A 24,662-nucleotide genomic window follows, 5' to 3' on the forward strand; every position below is an offset into this window, starting at 1 on the left:
GTCCAGCCCCAGGACAGATCCTGGCAGAATCAGGTTGGACTAGATTAAAATTTCCAGCCCCAGCAGGGGCCCAGTGTCCACAGAGCTCCTCCTCGACCCGACCCCCTCAACCCCGGCCCTGTCCGCTCCTGCTCCTTTTCTCGCTGCACCTCCGCCTACTGCTGCTACTGCTTCTTGCTGCTGTTCCTGCGGCATCTTCCACCTTGTGCTCTTGTGCTGCGGTGGTTTAGATGCTGAGTAGGGCCTTGACGAGGTCCTCTGACTCCTAGACCTGTGCTCTTTCCACTAGGCTACCCTTCTTTCCCACATTCCCTGCTCCTCGTGGGCAGGGAATATGTCTGCCAACTCTGTTGTATTCTCTCAGATGCTCAGTACAGGGTTCTACACACAGTAAGGGCTCTAAGGGTTCAATTAAATACATTTGATTGGGCAAGATCTCTGCTCACAAGGAGGCAAAAGACAAGAGGAGGAGGTAGATATTAAAATAAATGGCAGAATATAAGAATATGTACATAAATACTGTGGGGTAGGGGGCAGGGTGACTATCAAAGTGTTTAAGGCTCTCTGCAGCCTGTCCCAATTTCCCACCCCTACCAGCCTCCTGGGCCTGGACTCAAAGCTACCTCATAAGTGGGATTGGGGGTTAGGGGAGGCTGGGGGACGGGCAGAGCAGGGTGGTTCAAACCTCAGGACAGAAAGCAGCCCCCTCCCAAAGTTGGGCACAGGAGGCAGCCCCCAACAGGCCTTGCCATTCTCCCTTCATTTCAAACTCACCCATCTTGGCAATCTCAGTCCTGGTGTTAGGTTCATTCCTGTTTAATTACGGACGATGACGGCTTTGTTAGACCTAACTGAATCAGGCAGATCCCACTCCTCTGGTGACTCTGCAGGGCAAAGACTATGTTTTTATGACAGCATTTCTGACTCCTGGAACCAAAAACATCCCTCCTTCCCTCCCTCCTCTTCTAGGGCTCCAGACCCACTTTCCAAGCTGTCTGAGCAGCGAAGCTGTGGAGCCTCAGAGGTAAATGTCCACCAAGCTCACCTAGTCCAGATGTGATTTCTCTGACTTTTGCATGGACAATATGAGAGGGCCAGACCTTCACTGTTTGGTTTTGGAGCATGTGAGAACCCCCAGTGTAGGTGCCTGAGCCTGAACAAGGCTTCCTAGGAGTTGCAGACTCAGAGCCTAGTCTGAACTTCTGGTTTAGGCCTTTAGCCTTGGTTTGAGCGTACTCCAAGCCTGAATTGGCAAACAAGAGTACTTGGGGCCCCATCTTCCTCCTCCTCCTCTCCTTCCCTTCCTCCTCCCTATTCTCCTGAGACTCAAATTTCCTCAGCAGCCAAAACAGAGCTCCAGAGAAGGTCTGGGGATTTGACTCCAGTTCACCCGCTGGAGAAAGACCTTGGTAGAAGCAGGAAGGGAAAGAGGAAGGCAGCTGAAAAGATCTCCTCCCCGAGCCGGGGGACTGGGGAGGAAGCGGGGACTGCGTACTCCCAGCCGGCTGACATCATCTCATCAATCTCTTTTTCCTATGGGGGAGGTGGGAGAGAGGGAGAGGAGACCACTACACTGTCCTCAGATACAAACTCATTTTTCTTGGCGGTTCCCTGGATTCCACCCTAATCAGCCAGGACAATCCTAGGTTTTAGTAGGCTTTTGCCCCGGCATTCAAAAGCAGACAACCGACCAGCTCAACTAGTCCGTCCACAGCCCCGTTCCGGTGAACCGGTCAGTCGAGTCTGCACGGACTCCCTCTTTCCTTGAACTTTAGCCATTGGGACGGGGCAGGGTCCAGACCAGGGTTAACTCTGGTCCCCAAAAGGGAGCGATGGAAAGGAGAGGTGCAAGCTGGGGATAGAGCCCCAGGATATTAATTTCCAGCAAAAATAATATGGTGTGCATATGTTTGTGTGAACATGCATGTGTGTACATACATAATAAGGATTTACTCCTATTAACCCTCAGGACAGACGTGTTCATGTGCTCGTTCAGAATCGATGTTCTAGGCAGTGAGATTTCTCTCACCTCTGAGTGGGTGTGGCTGAAAGCCGTCTTGCCCAGATGTTCCCAGCTGGGAGTCCCATCCTCACCTGAACGGAGGTCAAAAAGCCTGTTTGCAGCTCTGTGCACAGTCATGAGACTCTGGAAACATTGCATCAAAATTCAGTATATCATTAATGAAACACACTGGAAGGGGTACAATCATTCTGGAAACCTTCCCCCCGACCCCGGCTCAGCTGAGGAAAGCCAGTTCAATAGCCAGTCTTGGTTTGGCAGAATGGGACAGACCCTTCACACTCTGCCACCCCGAAGAAAGGGGAGCCTCCTCTGTGGGACATGGCCCCCTCTTCCCCCCGCCACCGTGAGAAAAGGCCAGCACAACAAACTCGGCCGCCTCATATGGATTCCAGCAGACTTGCTTCTCAGCCGCTCCTTTCGGTCCCCTGGGTCACTTGGCCCAAGTGCCCCGTGGACCCAGGACGCAGTCAGTTCGGGACACAGTGGGCATTTCCAAGTGAGTTTTCCTCTTGTTGTTCTTTCAGCAGAGCGCCCCCCGCCCCTCCCCAGCTCCTCAGCCGCCCGCTACCGCCCCCCCCCCCACCCTGCTCCCCCCTCCATTTCCCCTTCCAGGGGCTCCAGATCCTCTCGGCTTCTCCGTCAGCAGAGAGAATAACCCACATCTTCAGGACTGGGGCAGAACAGGGCAATGTGCCGCCCTCCTGGGCATCCCAGCCACCTTCTCCAGCCCAGGCCCCTCCCAGATGCAAGGGTGCCAGACCTCTCAGTCCCGCCTGGCCTTGTCCAGTCCAGGGGGTGCTCTCACTTTCTGTGGGTTAGGTGGGCTGCGGTCACTGGCTCAGCAGTGCCTCTTGGGGGCCTTCAGGTTTTTTTTTATGGTATTAGTTAAGCACTATTTGCCAGACACTGTTCTAAAGATTGGGTGGATACAAGATAATAATAATCGTGGTATTTGTTAAGCACTTATTATGTGCCACCCACTGCACTTAGCGCTGGGGTGGATGCAAGCAAATCGGGCTGGACACAGTCTATGTCCCACGTAGGGCTCACAGTCTCAATCCCCATATCACAGATGAGGTAACTGAGGCCCAGAGAAATGTGGTGATTTGCCCAAATTCACACAGGCAAGTGGCAGATCTGGGATTAGAACCCAGGTCTTTTTGACTCCCGGGCCTGGGCTCTATCCACTAGGCAGTGCTGCTTCCAGGTTGCCTCTCAGACCACCCAGTGAGTGTTGCCTTGGGAGCTTTGGTTGCCAAATTGTATTTTCCAAGTGCTTAGTACAGTGCTCTGCACACACGGTAAACGCTCAATAAATACGATTGATTGAATGAATGAATGAATGAATGAAGCTCCTGGGTCAATCATTTGACCAATGAATCAACGGTATTTATTGGGCACTTTGTGTAAAGCACTATACTAAGCACTTGGGCGAGTACAATATAATGAAGCTGGTAGATGTGTTCCCTGCCCACCATAAGGAGTTTATATTCTAGAAGGGGAGGTGTTCCCCTCTGGGTCTCAGAGCCTGCCTGACCTGCCGCCCAGAGATGGACCAGGCAGAGGGAGAGGAGGGTTGCTGAGCCAGCCACACCACTTGCCACGCCTATTCCCGGTCCTCCTGGGGCCCCAGGTGCCCTGAGCCACTGTTTCTGGGCACCCTTTGGGTCTAGACATCCTGGGCTCTGGGACCAAGAGCCCCCAGGACTCCCCCTTCCTCATCCCAGGAGAAACAGCCCAGGCCCCCGAGCTTAGGTAAGGCTGCCCAGATGCTTCCCACCCCAGCACGGCACGAGTCGACCATAGAGGCAATAGCGGTGGGGTCTCAGTGAAGCCGATCCCTGCCCGAGCTCGTGACTTTCCTCCCGGCAGGGTCAAACTTTCCATCGCTAGCCCGGACTCCCTGTCCATGCCCCACCTCGGATGGCACGCCGAGCAGGTCGTGGTTTACGAGATCCTCAACGGGCAGGTGTCCTGAGATCTTTGGGCGGAAAGGAGCTGGGAGCCTTGAAGTTACTGTTCGGTTGGGCTGGATCTTCCCTGCCACAGAGAGAAAGGGGGGTGGTCCCTATCCACCGGAGCCACCGGCCCCACAGTGGAGGCTTTACAGATGAGGTAACTGAGGCCCAGAGAAGTTAAGTGATTTGCCCAAGGTCACATAGCAAAGTGGCAGAGGCAGGATTAGAACCCATGACCTTCTGACTCCCAGGTCTGTGTTCTATCCACTAGGCCATGCTTCTTCTCTGTTTACATGTATGTGACTGGGTAGCTGCCTGTAGATACTTGTATGTGCATGTATGTGTGTTGCATGCATGCGTGTACCCGTGTGTGTATGTGTGTATATGTGTGTGCATGTGGCAGGGGCGGGGGGAGGGTACCCTCAGAAGCAGCTTCCTCCTTTTTGAGAAACCATAGGAGAGAGCCACAGTCTAGACCCCTGCTCCTTAGGCACTCCTCTACCCCCCTCACCCCCTGCCACATCTTGGGGAACCGGTAAGGTCCTCCAGTCCCAGGTAGGAGGATGGTGGAGGGGGGAGGGGCTGCTGAGCTCACCGGCTGCAAAGCTAGCCAAGCCCCCAGTGGGGCTGGGACCAAAAACAAGCTCAAGTTAGAACACTGCCAAAGAAAAAGGACGGCACAACAATTGTTTAATACATCACCAAACCTGAATTTCCTCTTTTTGCAGTATTTCCCATTGAATACCTTCAAGCATTTTTGAATTGCGAACAAACGGTTCATTTCATACTTCTGTAGTGCACGTGCACAGACGTGTACACACACACACACTCTCTCTCACATACATTCTCACACTCTCACTCACTCTCTCACTCTGCAGTGACCTAACAGGAATCCTTTTGTTCATGTCTCCCCAGCCCCCTGGAGCCTTGAGCTCCTAAAGTTCAGGTCAGAAAGATCAAACCAAGGGTTTAGAGGGAAGGAGGGAGCTAACGAACCCAAGTGTAAACGCCTCCTATGCCCAACTACAGTATCGGAAATACTTTTAGGACTCGCAGTTAATTTTTAAGCCCAGATTGACGCTTGGGGAACTTTCAGGTCATTTTGGGGGCTTGCAGAATGCTGCACATTGAAGCTCAGAACCATCCAGGCTGATTTCATCTCAGGAGGGAGTTTCCTATTCTTGAAGTTACAAATTAACCCAAGTTCAGAGGACTTAACATTCCTGCACAACCTGAACAAAAAGCAAAGCTTTGTTCCTTCAGAGCACTTTCAGTGACCAGCTGGCTTTGTTTTTTTCCCCATCAGCCCCTCAGAATCAACACTTCCCCATCTGACCAGGAGACTTAGGTCCCCAAAAGTCTGTGGAGACTTCTCGTTCTCCAAGAGCACCGATGAACAGTCAGGAAGACACAGGGATAATAATAATAACTGAGGCATTTAAGTGCACGCTATGTGCCTTGCACTGTTCTAAGCACTGGTCAACCAGGCCAGACATAGTCTCTGTCCCACATGGGGATCCCAGTCTAAGCAGGATGGAGAACAGGTGTTGAATCCCCATTTTACAGCTGAGGTAACTGAGGCCGAAAAGTGAAGTGACTTGCCCAAGGTCACCCGGCAGACAAATGGCAGAGACAGGATTATCGATCAATCAATGGTATTTATTGAGAGCCTTCTGTGTGCAGAGCACGGTGCTAAGCGCTTGGGAGAATAAACTATAACAGAGTTGGTAGTCACGTTCCCCGCCCATGATGAGTTTACAATCTAGAGGGGGCCGTGGACAGCATGGCTCGGTGGAAAGAGCCCGGGCTTGGGAGTCAGAGGTCATGAGTTCGAATCCCGGATCTGCCACTTGTCAGCTGTGTGACTGTGGGTAAGTCACTTAACTTCTCCATGCCTCAGTTACCTCATCTGACAAATGGCGATTTACTGTGAGCCTCATGTGGGACAACCTGATTACCCTGTATCTACCCCTGCTCTGCACATAGTAAGCGCTTAACAAATACCAACATTATTATTATTGTTAAATAAATAAATTTACATATACGTACGTAAGTGCTGTGGAGCAGAGGGAACAGTGAATAGAGGCCACAAATCCAAGTAGAAGGGCAACATAGAAGGGAGTGGGAGAAGAGGAAATTCCCCTCTTGGGATTAGAAACCAGGTCCTCTGACTCTCAGGCCCATGCCCTTTCCTCTAGGCCACACTGCAGCAGCTGGGTCCCCAGGTTCCCCACAGCTGGGGAGACATTCATTCATTCAATCGTATTTACTGGGAGGGCGCCCTTCTTGCTTGCCCCAACCCAGCTTTACTCCACCGATGATGGGGAAAAGGCCGCCCGCCAACCCCTCCTCAGCCTCATCATCGGAGCTTGAGGGTCTTGATAAATGTTTTTAAGGCAGCCAAACCCTGATAGTGGTCGCCAGAACCTGAGTCCGCTGATATCGATCGGTATCTAAATGGCAGAGGGGGAGGACTTGTACCTGTTTTCAGTTGGGGTGTCAAATGCCTCGAAATGCCCAAGGAGAGCAGTCCTGTCACCACATTGGCCCTGGGTGAGCAGGCACGGCCCCACTGTGCCCTCTTGTGGTCTGAGGGCGGGGTGGCCGGTCATCCCAGCGGGCGGAACGGCTGGCCCCGCCTCGGACCAGCCATTCCTTGCCAATCTCTCAACAGCTGAATGAGCAATCCCCTCGCTGGAGGGTCCATTTGCTCTTAAAGAACCTTGGGTGGTTCAGACGAAACCACGTCTGCCACCAAGATGGAGTGTCGGGGAGCAAATGGGGGGTGGTGGGGTGAAAGGGAGGCGGGGGGCGTGACACAGCAGCAGTGGGGTGAGCTTGAATCCCACCTCGGGGAAAACAATTGGGCACGACCCCTTGGCTCCTCTCCGAAAATGTCCACGCTGAAGGATGCTTGGTGCTCTTCTTTCCCTGGAGCGGGAAAGACTGACTTGGGGCCTGTGAGACAGAGGGGGAAGAGAGTAGCGGGAAGCCATCCCTTCCTGAGCAGATGTGACTAAGTTGGCGAGCTTCTCATGCTTTTTCCTCTCCGTTTCAGGAAGCCTCCTTAAGTAATCGAATAGAAATTCTTTTTCCACCCAGTTTCACTAATGCTCATGCTGTCCATATTTTGTTAAATATCAGTCGATGTCATTTACTGAGCTCTTATTGCGTGTAGAGCACTGTACTAAGCGCTGGGGTGGATATAAGCAAATCGGGTTGGTCACGGGCGCTGTCCCACATGGGGCTCACAGTCTCAATCCTCATTTTACAGATAAGGTAAATGAAGTACAGTGTGAGCCGAGGTCACAGGGAAAGCTGGCAGACTTGGGTGGGGCTTATCCGGAACGGTGAAAATTTGTGAAAGAACGCTCATCAAAACCCTAATTGTGTTGTGTTAGCATCTTTACTGGCAAATTCAATCATCTCTATTTCACAAGTGAAATTGGTGGTCAAAAGTCTCTTACAAAACAAAACACAATACTGTGGAATGCTATCATTAAAGCGGCAAGGAAACAAAGATCCCAGTGGAAAGGGAATCTGGAAAACACACTTCACGCAAAACACGAGACACACAAAACAGCAGCATACCAAGCACGCCCCTGCTCGCTCACCTTCTTCAGGGCAGTCCTCGGGCGGGCCAGAGGCACCTTAAAGAGACGGTGCTGTCAAACAGCCCATAGCCGTCAATTCTTGACGGGAGTGGAGCCTCCTTTTGTGGTCTTCTTGAGGTGGTGGTAGTTGGGGAGGATTTTCATCAGGAAATCTAGTTGCAGTGTTTGGGGCTGGAAAAAAAGACCCAAAAATCACAGTCACTCGAGGGGTGTGCCACCAGGATCCCGACACCCAAGGTCACCGGGGTCCCGACGCCCAAGGAGGCCGGGGACCCGACGCTCGAGGAGGCCGGGGACCCGATGTCGGCAGTCACCGGCAGTTCCCCCTTGAACTCCCCCTCTGAGGGCCCTGGCCCAGGGGGAGCACTATTTCTCATACTGGGGACCATGGCTTCATCAGCAGCATCATTGTCACCAACACACTCTAACTCCCTCCCTGCCTCTTCAGGTCCTTGCTCCGCCCGCCAGGCTGGACATTTCCTTTGTGGTCTACTGTCCAGGAATGGAGCTGACCCTCAGGGTTGACCTTGTGACTCGGAGGGAGGAAGTAGGTGAGGCCTTCCCTGGGTCGATCACCGGCCACGCAGACCCACGGCCCAGGAGGCCCCAGGGAGGCCGCGACCCGCTGCTTGCGGAGCGGACTGTGCTCATGGGAAAGCGGGAAGTGTCACTTTACAGGCGAGCGAACCGTGAGCGAGTCCCCGGGTGGGAGTTTGAAGGGGGAGACCCAGGCCGCTCGAGGAAGTGAGTGGAGAACGATGCTGCTCTCCAACTGACGTAACCCCAGATTCCACCAGGCAGAAGAACCCCCAAATTAGGCAGGGATAGGTAGGGAAACAAGTCCAAAGACCTCTGGGCCTCATTTTGGCCCTGACCCTCCAGCCCAGGGCTGACCTCAGGGTTCGAAGCTGTGGAGCCAAGGGAAGAAGGGATAGATGGAATCAAGCCAGGAGAGCGCTGAAACCACCCTCCCCTTGAACGCTCATCTGGTGCCGCTCTCCAGCTCTCTGCAAGCTTCCTGGGGAAGCGCTGGCCACGGGGCCTAGGAGAACCAGCAGAGCCTAGTGGAAGGAGCATTAGCCTGGGAGTCACGAGCCCAGGTTCTAAACCCGGTTCTGCCCCTTGACTGCTGTGGGACTTAGTACCAGTCACTTTATTTTTCTGGGCTTCAGTTTCCTCATCTGTACAAGATCCCTGTTTCTCCCTTCCCTTTACATTATGAGCCCCGGGTGAGACGGTTTCTGACCTGACTGTATTTTATCTACCCCAGAGCCAAGTAGGGTGCTGGGCACACAGTAAGGGTTTACCAAATACAATTCTCCTGTCCCCATCTTCGCTGAGCTGCCTGCAGAGCAGCCTGCTTCGAGCCGGGGGCAAACCCTAACAAGCTCTGTGGAGGTGAGGGGGCCTCTGAAAGCGGAGTTCCCCTCGGGAGTCCACGGGATGGGGAGGGCCCTCGGAGAAGGCCCCGTACCTGGGGGCGCTCGGTCTGCACCCTCCGCAGACAGTCCGTGCCGTAGATCACGGTGTTCTCGGGGACGACCTCAAAGGTGTTCAGGCTGCAGCATGCCCCGATGATGCACCCATTACTGAGGATCACGTTCCGGCCCACGTACGCTGTAATGCAGAGAAACGAGCCAACATGTGGCCGACTGGGGAAGCCATGGCTTCCTTCAGGCGAACAGGAGGGGAGGGAGGCGGGCACAGATGAGGGAGGGGAGTTTCTGAGCCCTTTCCCACAGGGTCAGGGCATAAAGCCACGCAGCAGTAGGTGGCAGATACAAGATCTGAGGCCAACGTAAATCAAAACGACGCAGGCGGGCGATGTCGTCTCTTGGTTGCCCTGGCTGGTTCTTCTCCTTTCCTGCCCGACCACCCGGACGCACAGATAGCTCTCCCAGAGCTCGGAGCCACCATCACTGGACGGGAGGCCAGGCAGGAGAGGATAGCGGTGGCATCAGCTGGAGGAGCACAGTATTAGCGCGGGGTTGGGCCAGCCCCAGCTGAAATGCTTCTTCTCTGTTTAAATGGAACTCAGGTCAAAATTCAAGAATTCAAATGATAACTCACTGACCTTTTTCAGGATGTCCGCAGTAAGCTACTGCCCGTTCTCAAACGGGTATGCCTGTCACACAGGAGGCTGGGAAAGTGAGTGGATATGGCCGGCAGTGAAGAGGTAGGGGAAGCAAATGGGTGCGCCCACCAGGAAGGAGGCTGGGAAAGCAAAGGGACCCCCAACTCCTGGGCCCTCCAACCCGTCACTCCGCCCACTCCACACCCACTGGTTCAGCTTTCCTGCCGGAGTCTTTTTTGAGCACTTATTTCGTGTAGAGCACAGCACTAGGCACACAGGAGAGTACAACAGAGATGATAAATGACCCGGCCCTGCCTTCAAGGAACTTACAATTTAATAGAACAAAGAGAACAGTATCACTCTTGGGGCCTCCTCTCCTCTGAAGGATGAGAGAGCAGTTTTGTTACCATCAATGGAAAAAGGAAGCTAAGTTCTTAACATTCCTTCATGTCTGATGCTCAAAAGCAAGAATCAAGGAGCTGCTGCCCGATGGGGCTGATATTAGTATGCAGTTATCACCACATTTGCCTCTTTACCTTCTCAACTCTGTGGTGGGATTCACTCCCGTCCCCCACTCGGGGCAGGGGCGGCTGGATTTTTGATAAGTGGGACTACCTCGATGGGCTGCAGGATGCTCCCATATAGGAGAATGAACAGTTGCTGAAAACATTTTGGGAAGGGGTGTGGCCTAGTGGATGGAGACCAGGCCTTGGAGTCAGAAGGACCTGGATTCTAACCCTGCTTCTGCCACTTGCCCGCTGGGTGATCTTGGGGAAGTCACTTCACTCCTCTGTGCCTCAGCTCTACCTCAACTGTAAAATGTGGGACATGGATTGTATCCAACCTGATTAGCTTGTATCTAGCCCAGCTCTTAGTACAGAGTCTGGCACATAGTAAGTGCTTAAAAACCATACCGTTAAAAAAGATTAAAAAAAAAAAATTACCTTTTGATTCAATGACATTGTTGTCGCCCATTTTCATTGCTTGTGAATCTTTAAAGTCAGGTTAAAGTCAATGATGCTTCAAGGTTTACCTTCCCGGATCTGGAAATTCAACCAGCATGGCTCCGTTTCCCCAGGGGAGGGGAAGCAGGGTGGGCAGAGACTCCTTAATATCGCCATGTTAAGGGATGGAGGACTTCAAAGGCCGACCCAACTTCGGCTCTACTGGACGACAGAAAAGTTCCAACCTCAGCCTGACTCAAGGGACCCTTTGGCGATGGTTCATTAAACACCCCACCCCAAACACACATACACATGATCCCCTTCTCCCCACCTCCACATTAGTTGAGAGCTAGAATCTTCTCAGCTCTCAGATAACATCAAGGTTGGAAGGAGAAATGGGGACGAGTCCATTTCAGAGTTTCCATTAAGGTTCCAGGGGCGTCAGAGAATTTTATTATTAGATTGTCAAGAGCATGATTTGTATCAGTGGGCTGCCAATTTGGGGTTCATTGATTCGATAGTATTTACTGAGTGCTTACTATGTGCAGAGCACTGTACTAAGCGCTTGGAATGTACAATTCGGGTTTGTCACTCATCAGTTGTAAGGCTGAACAGCAAGGATTGCTCTTAAGTTCACTTTGGTAAACCAACTTCCAGGCGCTACCTGGAGCCAGGAATAGATTTGCAATGGTGAGTTCCAGGGGGATCTCCGATCTCTGGGGGGGGGGTGCTCTGGAAGGGGAGGAGATTCCTCCACAGGGTGCTGAGAGGAGAGAGGAGGGCATGCTGAGGCACAAATGCCAGTGGTTAGTACCCTGGAGCACTTCACCATCAAGGATACAGCACCCGACTTCGAACACATTGTTGGTGCCGATAACCATGGTTTTGGGTTCCACATCTTCGGCGTCGGGGGTGATGTTTTCAGGATGGCTGGGAAGAAATAAGAGACAGATGAGCAAAGACCAGAATCTAATGAAAATATTGCTTTCTGTTCTCTTATTTTGGATCATCCTTTTAGTTCTGCAAACTCATTTTTTCCAAGCTTACAACATGCAACCGAGGCACGTTAGATGATGTCTTACTGAGGGTAAATAATTTTTCCTCTGCTCAGGACTGAGGCGGTCACTACTAGCATCAGTTTCAATCTAGTTGTATTTTCTGAGTGCCTTATTATGTGCAGAACATGCACTAACTGCTTGGGAGAGTATATGACAAAGCAGGAGGTCTAGATGGTCCCATCCCTGAACTGGAGCTGCCAGTGGGAGTCATGAGAGACCAGAATAATAATAATAATGTTGGTATTTGTTAAGTGCTTACTATGTGCAGAGCACTGTTCTAAGCGCTGGGGTAGACATAGGGGAGTCCCACGTGGGGCTCACAGTCTTCATCCCCATTTTACAGATGAGGTAACTGAGGCACAGAGAAGTTAAGTGACTTGCCCACAGTCACACAGCTGACAAGTGGCAGAGCTGGGATTTGAACTCATGACCTCTGACTCCAAAGCCCATGCTCTTTCCACTGAGCCACGCTGCTTCTCTTAGACAACAATTTCCTAAAGAATTTTTTCCTTCAGCCATCTTGATGGGAGTGTTAAAGGTTGTTTGGCCAAGATGAGACAGCCAATTTCCAAATGTACAGTGTGGGCCGATTCCTCTGAACTTGCCTTCTCCTGGAATCCTGCTACTGATCACAGCACACGTTCATGCTCTCTCCAAATACACACACAGAGCCACATAGCTGCATTGGAAAATGGTTTGATATACTAAGAATTTCCCAGTGACCTGCAGAAATACCCTAAATAAATGTCAACTTAAAAAAAATTGGAATCCCAGCATTTGTAGCTGTAGAGTTCTCTAAGTTTCTGGTTTCAAATTCCAGACACTATTGCCATAAAGGAGCTGCAATAATTCTGGAATTAAAATCCTATTACTTAGGTCACCTAGCAAATGCTATTTTTTTTAATGGTATTTGTTAAGTGCTTACTATGTGTCAGACACTGTTCTAAGCATTGGGGTAGATGCAAGTTAATCAGGCCAGACACAGTCTTTGTCTCAGTGGGACTAACAGTCTTAATCTCCTTATTTTAGATAAGGGAACTGAGGCCCAGAGAAGTGAAGTGACTTGTCCAAGGTCACAGAGCAGAAAAACAACAGAGCCAGGATTAGAACCCAGGTCTAACTCCCAGGCCCAAGCTCTTTGCAATAGGCCATGCTGCTTCTCTAAATTTACAAATGCATCAAGCCTGCTAAAAAAAAAATAAAAATGAAGTGAAGAATATGGCTCCCTTCCTTCCTTCCAATGGTGAGAAACTTCCCAGGCCCAGCTTTGGGGTGACGAAGTGAAGTAGACACCAACGCGCAAGGGGATGAGCCTCCAGCCTCGTCGTTCCATCGGGGCCCGCCCGAACCTCTCGGCCAGATGCCACGGTGGGATCCAGCCAGGAAAGCCTCCTGGTACCCATCTGGGTCCGGCCGGGGCCGCCCGGTCTGCCACACCAACCCGCGATCGGTGCTGGAATGCCACGCCCAGCTCCGGTCACCTCCAGGGAAGGGCGCCTTCTGCCTGGGGGCGGATGATGGAGGACGGACAGTGGGACACCAAGAGACCGCTCACCCACCCGTTGATGATGAGAACCTGCTCTTCTATGAGGTTCCCTTCTCCGATGACTATCGGGCCAGCTTCGGCAAGGATGCGTGCTTTGGGGTGGATCACGGTCCTGGGCCCTGTTGAGACATGGTAAGGGTGCCGGATCAGCAGGCGGCTTCCAACTCCTGTGACCGCGCAAACCATCTGGACGAGCCCAAATGCCAAGAGGAGACGCGGACGGCTCTTGGGCGGACCACACCTCCAGGACCATCCCAGAACCAGGCGGGGAATGGGGGACGCCAGACCGATTCTTGGAATCGATGGGTACCTGACCTGATCACAACAGACTCTGGAAGGAAATCATAATTGGGGGATTTGTTAAGCATGTACTATTTGCTAAGCACTGTACTGAGTACTGGGGTGGATACAAAATCATCAGGTTCTCCATGGGGCTCACATTCTAGGTAGGAGGGAGAACAGGTATTGAATCCCCATTTTGCAGATGAGGGAACTGAGGCACAGAGAAGTGAAGGGACTTGCCCAGTGTCACACCGCAGGTACGTGATGGAGCTGGGATTAAAAAGCAGGGCCTCTGACTCCCAGGCCCAGGCTCCTTCCATTAGGCCATGTGGGGGAAACAAATCTCTGCCCGACTGCGGTGGGAAGTAATGCGCAAGCCGGAGATACAGGCTTGAGCTGTGATGGAATGACAAACATTCTGCCCCATGGATATGTCAGACATCCACCTGCCTACCCATCTACATGCCATCTCAGGCCCACCTTGCCCAAGGACACTTTGCGGCAGTTCCTGACCCAGGGCTTCTGGAACTGCCTCAGGGCCTTTCAGCAGGCAAAAGCGGGGTGCGGGTACTTGTCGCAGGGGGAAGAAGAGGCCATGGTCACCCGAAAATCAGGGGGACTGAGTTCCTGGCCCTCAGGGGGCTCACCATGCAAAGCAGGTAAGGGCCGAGGCGGGCAACCACACACCTACAATTCAAACAAGAACAGGTGAAACAGGTGAAATTCACCTCTCGGCTATGAAGGGACGGCCTTCGGGAGCTGGCGCCTCACAGACAAGGATCATCCTAGGAGTGCCACTGCTCTACATTTCTCTGATTTCCCCGGTCCAGTCACAGTCCTGGGGGGAACCTGCTCGAGGCTCCTGGTGATGCCGGCCCAAGAGGATGTGGGGACAGTTACCGGAACACTGACGGACACAAACACGGACACACACACATCTGCACAACTATGCACGTGAGGTATTACACATGCACTCAGAACTAGGCAGGTACACACATAGATCACACCCTGAAGTCATTCATTCATTCACTCAGTAGCATTTATTGAGCGCTTTCTATGTGCAGAGCACTGTACTAATGCCACACTTCATCGTACATGTAGTGGGAGCTGCACTGGCCAGGAGACCGACTCCCTGCACTGCCCGAACCCCGGAGGGGTCGGGTCACCGCCGGCGTCAGCCACGGCACTGCGGCAGGGCCATCGAGACGTGAGCGAAGAGCAACGGGTGCAGGAGTTCTCCAGACCAATGCTGGGGACGCCGGAACGGTCCCAAATTCATTCCTAAAGTGGGGAATGGCTGCACCCCAAGAGGCTATCAGGAAATGCCACCAACAGAAAAAAAAAGGCCTCTCACCTATTGTCACGTCTCCCTTGATCTCGCTTTCCACACACACCACTGCTCCCGGGGCGATCTTCACACTGGATCAGGGAGCAGGAAGGAAATTAATCAATTGGGAGCAGGAAGGAAATTAATCAATTGATTAGTCAATGGTATGTACTGAGTGCTTACTATGTGCACAACACTGTACTAAGTGCCTGGGAGCATACAACGGAATTAGCAGACACGTTCCTTGCCCATATGAGCTTAGGGTCTAGAAGGGAAGTCTCTAATGTGAACAATTTATAATATATAAAGATACGTACATAACTGCTGGGGGGTTGGGGTGGGGGTGAATAGAGTCAGATCCCACAAAAATGTGAATGGGGAACCGCCTTGCTTTATCTTGTTAAGCATTTACTATGGGCCAGACTCTGTACTAAGCCCCGTGTTAGATACAAGCTGAGCCCCACGTGGGACAACCTGATCACCTTGTATCTCCCACCCAGTGCTTAGAACAGTGCTTTGCACATAGTAAACTCTTAATAACAATGTTGGTATTTGTTAGGCGCTTCCTATGTGCCGAGCACTGTTCTAATTGCTGGGGGAGATACAGGATAATCAGGTTGTCCCACGTGAGGCTCACAGTCTTAATCCCCATTTTACAGATGAGGGAACTGAGGCCCAGAGAAGCGGCAGGGACTTGCCCAAGGTCACACAGCTGACAGGTGGAGGGAGCCGGGATTTAGAACCATGACCTCTGACTCCTAAAACCTGGGCTCTTTCCCACTGAGCCACGCTGCTTCTCTCACAAATACCACCATTATATTATACAAGCTAATCAGGTGGACACACAATAATAATAATTATGGTACTGGGGGGGAGGAGGAAGGGAGAGAAGGGGGGGAGGAAGAGGAAAGGGGAAGGAGAGAAGGGGAAGGGGGGAGAGGGGGAGAAGGGGAGAGGAGGGAGGAGGGGAGGGGGAAGGAGGGAGGAGGGGAGGGGGAGAAGGGGAGGGGGGGAAGGGGGAAAGAAGGGGGAGAGGGAGAAAGGGAAAGAAATGGGGGAGGGGGGAGAAAGGGAAAGGGAAAGAAGGGGGGAAGGGGGGAGGGGGGAGAAAGGGAAAGGGAAAGAAGGGGAAAGGGAAAGAAGAGGGGAAGGGGAAGGGGAAAGAAAGGGGGAAAGGGAAGGGGGAAGAAGGGGGGAAAGCGGGGAAGGGGAAAAGAAGGGGCGGAACAGGTGGTGAAGGGAAAAGAAGGGGGAAAGGGGGAAGGGGAAAGAAGGGGGGAAAGGGGGGGAAGGGGAAAGAAGGGGGGAAAGGGGGGAAGGGGGGAGGGGGGAAAGGGAAAGAAGGGGGGAGGGGGGAGAAAGGGAAAAGGAAAGAAGGGGGAAGGGGGGAGGGGAAAAGAGGGAGAGGGGAAAAGAGGGGAGAGGAGAGGGAAGGGGAAAGGGGGAGGGGGAGGGGGGGAAAGGAGTGGGGAGGGGAAAGGAGGAAGGGGGAGGGGAAAGGAGGGAGGGGGAGGGGGAGAAGGGGAAGGGGAGGGGAGAGAGGGGGAGGAGAAAGAAGGAGAGGGGGACAGAGGGGAGAGGAAGGGAAGGGCTGCAGAGGGGGAAAAGGCTGGGGGGGGGGAGGGGGAAGAGGCGGGGGCAGGTCCGGGGCAATGACGTCACCCAACTAGGGCTGGCGGCCCCGGGCGCAGGCGCAGCGCGGAGCGGGGAGCCCAGCACAGCGCTGACACACACACAGCGGGGGCCGCTGCGCCCCGCCGCCCGCCTCTTTCCCCGCGCGCCGCCCGCACCGCCCTGCTCCCCGGGGACGCTTGTTGGGGAAGGAGGGAAGGCAGGCAGGCAGGCAGCGCCGGCCCCAAGGCAGACTACCCACCTATTCTGGGCCTTCTCCGCCATCTTTACACTTCCGGCGGCTGCAGCGCGCGCGCGCGCCTGCCGGCCGCCGGCCTGGCGGAGGCGGGGGACGGGGACGGGCTCGCGCGCCGCGGCCGCCGGAGCGCGCACGCCAGCCGGAGCGCGCACGGCCAGCCGGAGCGCGCACGCCAGCCGGCGTCCTCCGCTCTGCGCGCGCGAGCGCCCCCTGGCGGCCCGAGGGCGCGCCGCCGTCCGAGGCTTCCCGGATCCCCGGGCCCGGAGGAGACCCCACTTTCCTATGAGCCTGCAAACGGTGTCCGCTGAGCACACAGAAGGTGTTCTTCCTCATTCCTAACCACACTTGCTACCGATTTAAACTCACTTCCTTTAACGGGGACTCCAGGGACCCGGAGACAGCTGATGGAAGTTCTCCCTAAAGCTCATCTGTAAGGACTTGAACGTGGGTACTGAATCATCCTGCTTTGGAAGCCGAAATTCCACTTCTCTTAAATTTTCCTCCCATGGCACAATTTCTATCCCTCGAATCTTTCTGAAGTCTCTACTAAGAGCTTGGAGGAGTGTGTTCTGCACATAGTAAGCGCTCAATAAATATTGAATGACATGAATACAAACAGAATTGATTGTCCTACCACTTGTCAGCTGTGTGACTGTGGGCAAGTCACTTAACTTCTCTGTGCCACAGTTCCCTCCTCTGTAAAATGGGGATTTAAAACTGTGAACCCCACGTGGACAACGGATGACCCTGTATCTCCCCCAGCACTTAGAACAGTGCTCTGCACATAGTAAGCGCTTTACAAATACCGACATTATTAATATTACTATAGACCCATTCCCTGCCCACAACAAGATTACAGACTCAACTTTCTCTCCAGGACTATGAGTAGTAATTACATTTGTGTTTATTGAACACTTTGGAAAAAATTCAAAAAACAATTCGCAGACTCAAGCTCTTGATTCTCTTCTAGTAGAGTTAATAAAGCCCTGTGTGAGAGAGAACATCATTTTTACTTTACACATCCCCAGTAATTAGGACACTGCACTGAACATAGTAGGTGCGTCAGATCCCTGAATCAAAGTCTCTCGGGCCCAGATTTTTCCTGCGTGGCGAGATAAGACCGCCCCATGCCCCTTGCCTCACCCCCATCTTGTAGGGCATGGCTTCTGTCCTACGCAGAACACCCGGAGTCAGTGCAGGGAGTGGTCCCAGGCAAAATCTCTCACAGTCTGTTCCTCCGGTGGAGAGGTCCCCATGCTGAGCCACTGACCCCTTTCTTTCTGATTCCTTAGGCCAGCCCCAGCCTCCCCCATCCTCCCCCAGCTCTCCACAGTCTCCCTATTCCAATGGATTCCAAGACTCCCCAGGCACCATGATGCATTTCCTCCCTGGTGGCGTCTGCCTGTCCTCCCATTCCTTGACTGTGAATCCCAGGTAGGATGGGAACCAGGTTTGGCTTCCATTCACTCCAGTGCTTAGCACAGTACCTGGCAAGCACTGACAGTGCAGAACCGTGAAGCCCCAAAACCCGGCAGTCTCCCCTTCACCTTTGCGTGGCAGACACAGCTTAACTGTGCCATAGGCTCTTTTAACTCTGGGCATCTTAGTGATAGAGAGAACAAAGAAAGCCTTTTGGCTGCAGAAAAAAATACATCACACTATGCCTGCAGCGTGGCTCAGTGGAAAGAGCACGGGTTTTAGGAGGTCAGAGGTCATGGGTTCTAATTCTGGCTCCCACCACTTCTCAGCTGTGAAACTTTGGGCAAGTCACTTAACTGGCTCAGTGGAAAGAGCATGGGCTTTGGAGTCAGGGCTCATGAGTTCGAATCCCAGCTCTGCCACTTGTCGGCTGTGTGACTGTGGGCAAGTCACTTCACTTCTCTGTGCCTCAGTTCCCTCATCTGTAAAATGGGGATTAAGACTGTGAGCCCCACGTGGGACAACCTGATTCCCCTGTCTACCCCAGCGCTTAGAACAGTGCTCGGCACATAGTAAGCGCTTAACAAATACCAACATTATTATTATTATTATTATTAACTTCTCTGTGCCTCGGTTACCTCATCTGGAAAATGGGGGATTAAAGACCATGAGCCCTGCGTGGGACCTGATTACTTCTGTATCTACCCCAGCGTTTAGAACAGTGCTTGGCACATAGTAAGCACTTAACAAATACCAACATTATTATTATTATTAAACCATATACTCCAAACCATTGTGCCATGCACAAAAAACTGAGACACCAAAGCAAGAAGGTGTTTAAGAGACAGTGTCTGGGCTTGACTGATGGTCTGTGGCAGTGGACCCCTTTGTACACAGGCTGAGTCTGCACCTTTTATGGGAAAGTGGTATATATCAATCAATCAATGGTATTTATTGAACACTAACTGTGTGCAAGAGCACTATACTAAGAGCTTGTGAGAGAACAATATATCAGAGTTGTTAGAAATGTTCTCTGTCCACAAGGAGCTTACAGTTATTATTATAAATAATGAGAATGTGCAGGAGAGCAGTGGGCTAAGGATGGGGTGAATAATGGGTGCAAATTGAATCGCAAGGGCAAAGAGCAAATGAGGGCTTAGTTGGGGATAGTCTCTTGGAGGAGATGTGCTCTTAATAAGGTTTTTTAAAAAGGCTTTAAGACTAGAGAGAGCTCCGTAAACACAACTTGCTGGATTGGTGGCAAGCCTGAGATTTTTATCTTCTTCCTTTGTCTGTGGTGCATTTCTTATGGTATTTGTGAAATGCTTACTATGTGCTAGGTGCAGTTGCAAACCCTGGGGTAGATACAAGATAATTGCATTGGACTGGTGCCTGTCCCTCGCAGTCTTAATCCCCTTTTACAGATAAGATAACTGAGGCCCAGAGACAGTGAAGTGATTTGCCCAAGGTCATATAATAGACAAGAGGCAGAGCTGGTATTACAACCCAGGTCCTTTGACTCCCAGGCCCATGCTCTTTCCACTAGGACATGCTGGTTCTCTCTCATGTGTCTCTGTCCGATGAAGCTCAGAGGAGGGATGAGCGAAGAGCGGCCAAAATGAGATGCTGCTAGTCAGTCAATCGTATTTATTGAGCACTCACTGTGTGCAGAGCACTGTACTAAGCGCTTGGGAGAATACAATATAACAGTAAGGGAGCAGACGGCTGGGGGAGAGGCCCACAGGGGGTTTGATGTGCACTCGCTGGGCTCGGCATGTAGGCCGGGTGAAACTTTCTCTTCCCATCAGTCGATTGAGGACACCGTGCTAGAAGCTTTTAAACATCTCATTAAGCATTCTGAACCAGGGACACACAGGGCCGCTGGCAAGGATGATGAACATTCTTGGCTACATTTCCCAAATTTGTGCCTCAGTTTGTGCCTTGGGCTCATTTGATGTATTTATGCATTCTTTAAAATGAGATGTTCTTACTAAGATAGCGCCTGCTACTTACAGTACATTAACATTGTGAATGATTGATGATGTACATTAGTAGCAGAAATCAGAAAATGGGCACTTAAATGTTTCATTTAAAGAGAAATTTTCCTCTCTTATAAGAGAATTACAAGAGTAGGAATGTGTGGTATTAGCAAAAATGCATCTTCCAAAAGCAGATTCCTGGATGATGTTCTCCTTTCGAAACTAAGCACAGCCCCCTCCTTTCAACCCTTCCAGGGGATCAGGGAAAGGTAAATTCTGACCTCTGGGTGCACCTGGCTCTTAGCCCTAAATTGCATTATAATTTCCAAATTGCAGTCTCTGACCCCACACTGGTTCCTTTTTTCCTCAAGGAGGATTCTAGACGTTGATGAGTCAATGAACATCCTAATTATCCTCTGCATTCCACTGACCCTCACAAGGAATCCAGTTCAGTCCTTTTTTTTTTAACAGTATTGTTAAGCACTTACTATGTGCCAGCCACTGTACTGAGCACTGGGATAGATAGAAGCTAATCAGGTTGGATGCAGTCCATGTCCCACTCTTTAATCCCCATTTTACAGATGATGAAACTGAGGCATAGAGAAGTTAAATGACTTGCCCAAGGTCATACACAGCAGACATGTGTTGGAGCTGGGATTAGAAACCAGGTTCTCTGCCTCCCAGACCTGTACCCTTTCCAGTAGGCCACCGTGCTGCTGAAATGCTGTCTCGGGCTGAACTTCGTTACACCGAACCAGCAGAGCTGAATTCGGGTTCTGGGTCCCTCCAGCCTCCATTGCCATCCCCAGGATGAGGGATGGAGAGAAGTGGGCTGGAGCTGGCTTGTCACGTGGAGTCAGTGACAGTTCTCTGCCTCAAGTAAGTTCACAGTACTTCAGGTCTGGGCCCAGAGAAGCATTGTGGCCTGGTTCTAATCCTGGGAGTCAGCAGGACCTGAGTTCTAATCCTGATCTGCCACCTCTCTTCTGTGTGACCTTGGGCGATTGACTTAACTTCTCTGTGCCTCAGTTACCTCATCTGTAAAAATGGGGATTAAAACTGTGAGCCCTATGGGGGACAGGAGACTGTGTCCAACCTAACTTCCGGCTGGATTATTTGTGTCAGGCCTTCTATCTGATCTCCCTTCCTCCTGTCTCTCCCCACTCCAGTCTATTTTTTCATTCTGCTGCCCGATCATCTTCCTGCAGAAATGCTCTGAGCATGTCACTCCCCTCCTTAAAAACCTCCAGTGGTTGAATATCAACCTCTGCACAAAAAAACTCCTCACTCTTGGCTTTGAGGCTCTCCATCACCTTGCCCCCTCCTACCTCACCTCCCTTCTCTTTCTACTGCCCACCCCGCACACTTCACTCCTCTGCCGCTCACCTCCTCATCGTCCCCCGTTCTCTCCTATCCCGCCGTCGACCCCTGGGCCACATCCTCCCCGTCCTGGAATGCCCTCCCTCCTCACCTCCGCCAAACTAATTCTCTTTCCCTCTTCAAAGCCCTACTGAGAGCTCACCTCCTCCAAGAGGCCTTCCCAGACTGAGATTCCCTTTCCCTCTGCTCCCTCTCTATCCAACCCTTCACCTCCACTTAGCTAAGACCTCTTTCCCCACCCTTTCCCTCTGCTCCTCCCCCCTCCCTCCCCTCATTTGTATATATTTTTATTACCCTATTTATTGTAATGAGATGTACATCACCTTGATTCTATTTATTGCTACTGTTTTTGTCTGTCTCCCCCAATTAGACTTTAAGCCTGTCAATGGGCAGGACTGTCTCTATCTGTTGCGATATGTACATTCCAAGCGCTTAGTACAGTGCTCTGCACATACTAAGTGCTCAATAAATACTATTGAATGAATGAGTGAGGTATGTACATTCCAAGCGCTTTAGTACAGTGCTCTGCACATACTAAGTGCTCAATAAATACTATTGAATGAATGAAAGAGTGAGGTGTGAGGGTAGGCAGCGTCACACAGAGGTGTTTTATGCAGAGGACCCACGGCCTTCAGCCTGGGGCCGACACCATGGCGGAGCACCATGGATCAGCAGCCTGCTGTCTCGGAAGCCACCGAGGTCTTCGCTGCCCAAGCCAGCCCACCAACTTCAGGATTTCAAGATTTAATTCTTCAGCAGAAGCAACGGGGTCGATTCAGAAGATCCCAGGGTGCAGCTCCTCCGGGCCTGGCCCGTTGTCATTTTGTGCAGCTCGCGCCCCCGAGATGGGCTCAGATGATAGAGAGCCCCACGGCCAGGGACAGAGAAGCAGCTCCTCATTGATACTCGGCTCCGTGGGGCGGTGGTGGGGGAATGGAAGAGCTGTTTCAGAAGTGCCTCGTGTTGGGCCGGCCAGCCACCTGGCCGCAGGGACTCTTCGTGGCATGGGCGACTGGTCTGTTCAGGGCTGGGGTTCGGAGGCAGCAGCGGGCACGGTGGACCGTGTACGTGAACCATCATTTTGAGCAACGGAAGGCTCGTCCGCTGCAGCGTCCCTTCCTCCCGCCTGACGTGTTCCGGGGGGGCCCCGTCCGCCACACCACCCCTGACAACCATTTCTTTTACAGAATGCCAGGCTTTTGGGCTGGCTCTAGGGCAGCCTGGTCCTCCGACAGGAGACATTAGGGAAATAACAGCCACCAGTCAATCAATCCATCAGCAGTACTTAGCTACTACTGACAGAACATGCTGGGAGCAGGTCTCCGTCACTCCCAGATGGATCTTGGGAATAGTCAGGCTGGATCTGTGGCTGGTGGCTTGAGACCCACATGACTCGCGAAAACCGATCAGGACCATCTAGTTCCAATCCCAGGAAGTTTTCCCAATCCCAGGCCATTTAGGGGAACAACTCTTTCAAAACACGGTGGATCGGAAGAGCTCACTCCAATCAGAAAGCACCTGACATACCTGAGCAGAACCTTCAGAAGAAGCAAGGGAACTTGCATTCTTAACTGTGCCACCCTGATCTTCAAGGTCACTTAATCTGATTAAAAGCTTTTCTTTCACAAAAACAGGAAAAGCCAAGTTTACTTCTGATGACCACAATTTTTAAAATAGAAACCCAGTTGAAAGAAAATGTAGTAATTGACTGCACGTTTCCAATCTTAGTGCTGAAGAGTGTCATGAAAACGATGATCTTAGAAAAGTCAACAAGTTGGTCCTAGACCACAGTGTGGTCTCCTGCATAGGCAAACACGGTACTCACTACCCTGGTGTTAAGGGCTGGTTCATGAATGCGGGGGCAACAGAGACAAGGACACCCAGAACCAATATCCAAGCCACTTTACTTAGGGATGTCTCTTCTGTCTGCTGGGTCCCCGGGAATTGTAGTGGACAGGGACTGACCCTTGCCCGCCTGCACTTCTGTAGTGGGTGCAGCCAGAGGGCCTGACTTCCCTAGGCTAACATGGATGGGTCTTCTAGCTGCCTTCTTTCTGGCTCTCCGCCTAGCCGGGGTCCCCTGCTCAAGAGCTCATTCCGAAAATGGTGCATCGTCCCAGTGTGGAGGCAGAGTCGCTATTCTGTGGGCTTGCTGGCTCAGTAGGTGAGCCGCCCATGCTGAGGAGGCCATCGTCCTCTGGAGCTCTGCTCCTCTCCTTCCTCTGGCTGGCTAAAGTCCCAAGAGGGACTTGGGGGCAGAACTGATACTCTCCCTAACCGTCCCCCTGAATTCAAATGTCTTCAGGGCTCGCCTTGCCCTAATCTCTTACGTGTAACAGTCCGGGTCCATGCATGTGCCTACTATTTTCTCCTGGAAATGAAACTGTTCACCCAGGACACCTTAAACTGAAGGCTTGTAGCTTTACTTCAGATTTCTTTCCTCGGCACTACTGAACTCATCTCAGAAGCTTTTAAGAAAAAAATGTATCATGCTTTAAAAAACCCACAAAACTTGAATGGATATTTAAAATCTTTATTGTTTCATCCTTAAATGCTCTTTCTAGAGAAGGGTGGTAATGCTATATCAGTGCCTATTCTGTGGTGAAAGATCATGCCTCCCAGGACCCTAGCTCAAAATTCCCCGACCGCATGGCCCCTGGGGGGCCCGGGGAAGGGAGAGGGGGTGGCACCCTACCAATGCCTCCCCGCAGCTGGGTCAGCAGGGCCGGTGACATGAAGGCCAAGGTCCGGCCCAGGAGGGCACTATCAGAGCGTTACTGCGAGGAGAGTGATGCCCAGGAGCATGGAAAGTGGAGCCTGGAATTCCCAAACACGGGACTGGATGGTCTCAGGGAGGGTGGGCGGTCAGAAGAGCCGATTCAGACCGATGACCTTCTCGGGGTGGGGGCTCCATGGATCGAGTGCATTTAGCTCCGCAAGCAATTCCCAGCCCAGCCAGCCACATGCAAACTGGCACTAGATGTTCCTCCTCAGCTCTGCTCTCGGCCATTCTGAGATCTCCTTTCTCGCTGTCACCAAAGGTCCAGGCTAAGTTAAAAAATTCGGTGGCACTGGGCTGTCAGCAACCAAATGCAGCCAAGACATTCTCCCCCACCTTCGGGGAATCAACTTCTTAAAAAGCACTCAGAAACCCCAAATCTAACTATTACAATTTTGCTTTCCTAGTT

General features: G+C 52.0%; 1 protein-coding gene across 1 annotated transcript; it reads right to left on the bottom strand.

Moving 5' to 3' along the window:
- Positions 1-7,368: 7,368 nt before the first annotated feature.
- DCTN6 (dynactin subunit 6) lies at positions 7,369-16,775 on the bottom strand. The gene is made up of 7 exons (XM_029074174.1): positions 16,700-16,775; positions 14,854-14,918; positions 13,231-13,336; positions 11,455-11,543; positions 10,614-10,661; positions 9,070-9,212; positions 7,369-7,766 (listed from the first exon to the last, which is right to left on the bottom strand). Exons 1-7 carry the CDS (start codon positions 16,720-16,722, stop codon positions 7,668-7,670), a joined length of 573 nt encoding a protein of 190 aa, XP_028930007.1. The 5' UTR covers positions 16,723-16,775; the 3' UTR covers positions 7,369-7,667.
- Positions 16,776-24,662: the final 7,887 nt, after the last annotated feature.

Source organism: Ornithorhynchus anatinus, chromosome 10, assembly GCF_004115215.2.
Source record: "Ornithorhynchus anatinus isolate Pmale09 chromosome 10, mOrnAna1.pri.v4, whole genome shotgun sequence".
NCBI lineage: Eukaryota > Metazoa > Chordata > Mammalia > Monotremata > Ornithorhynchidae > Ornithorhynchus > Ornithorhynchus anatinus.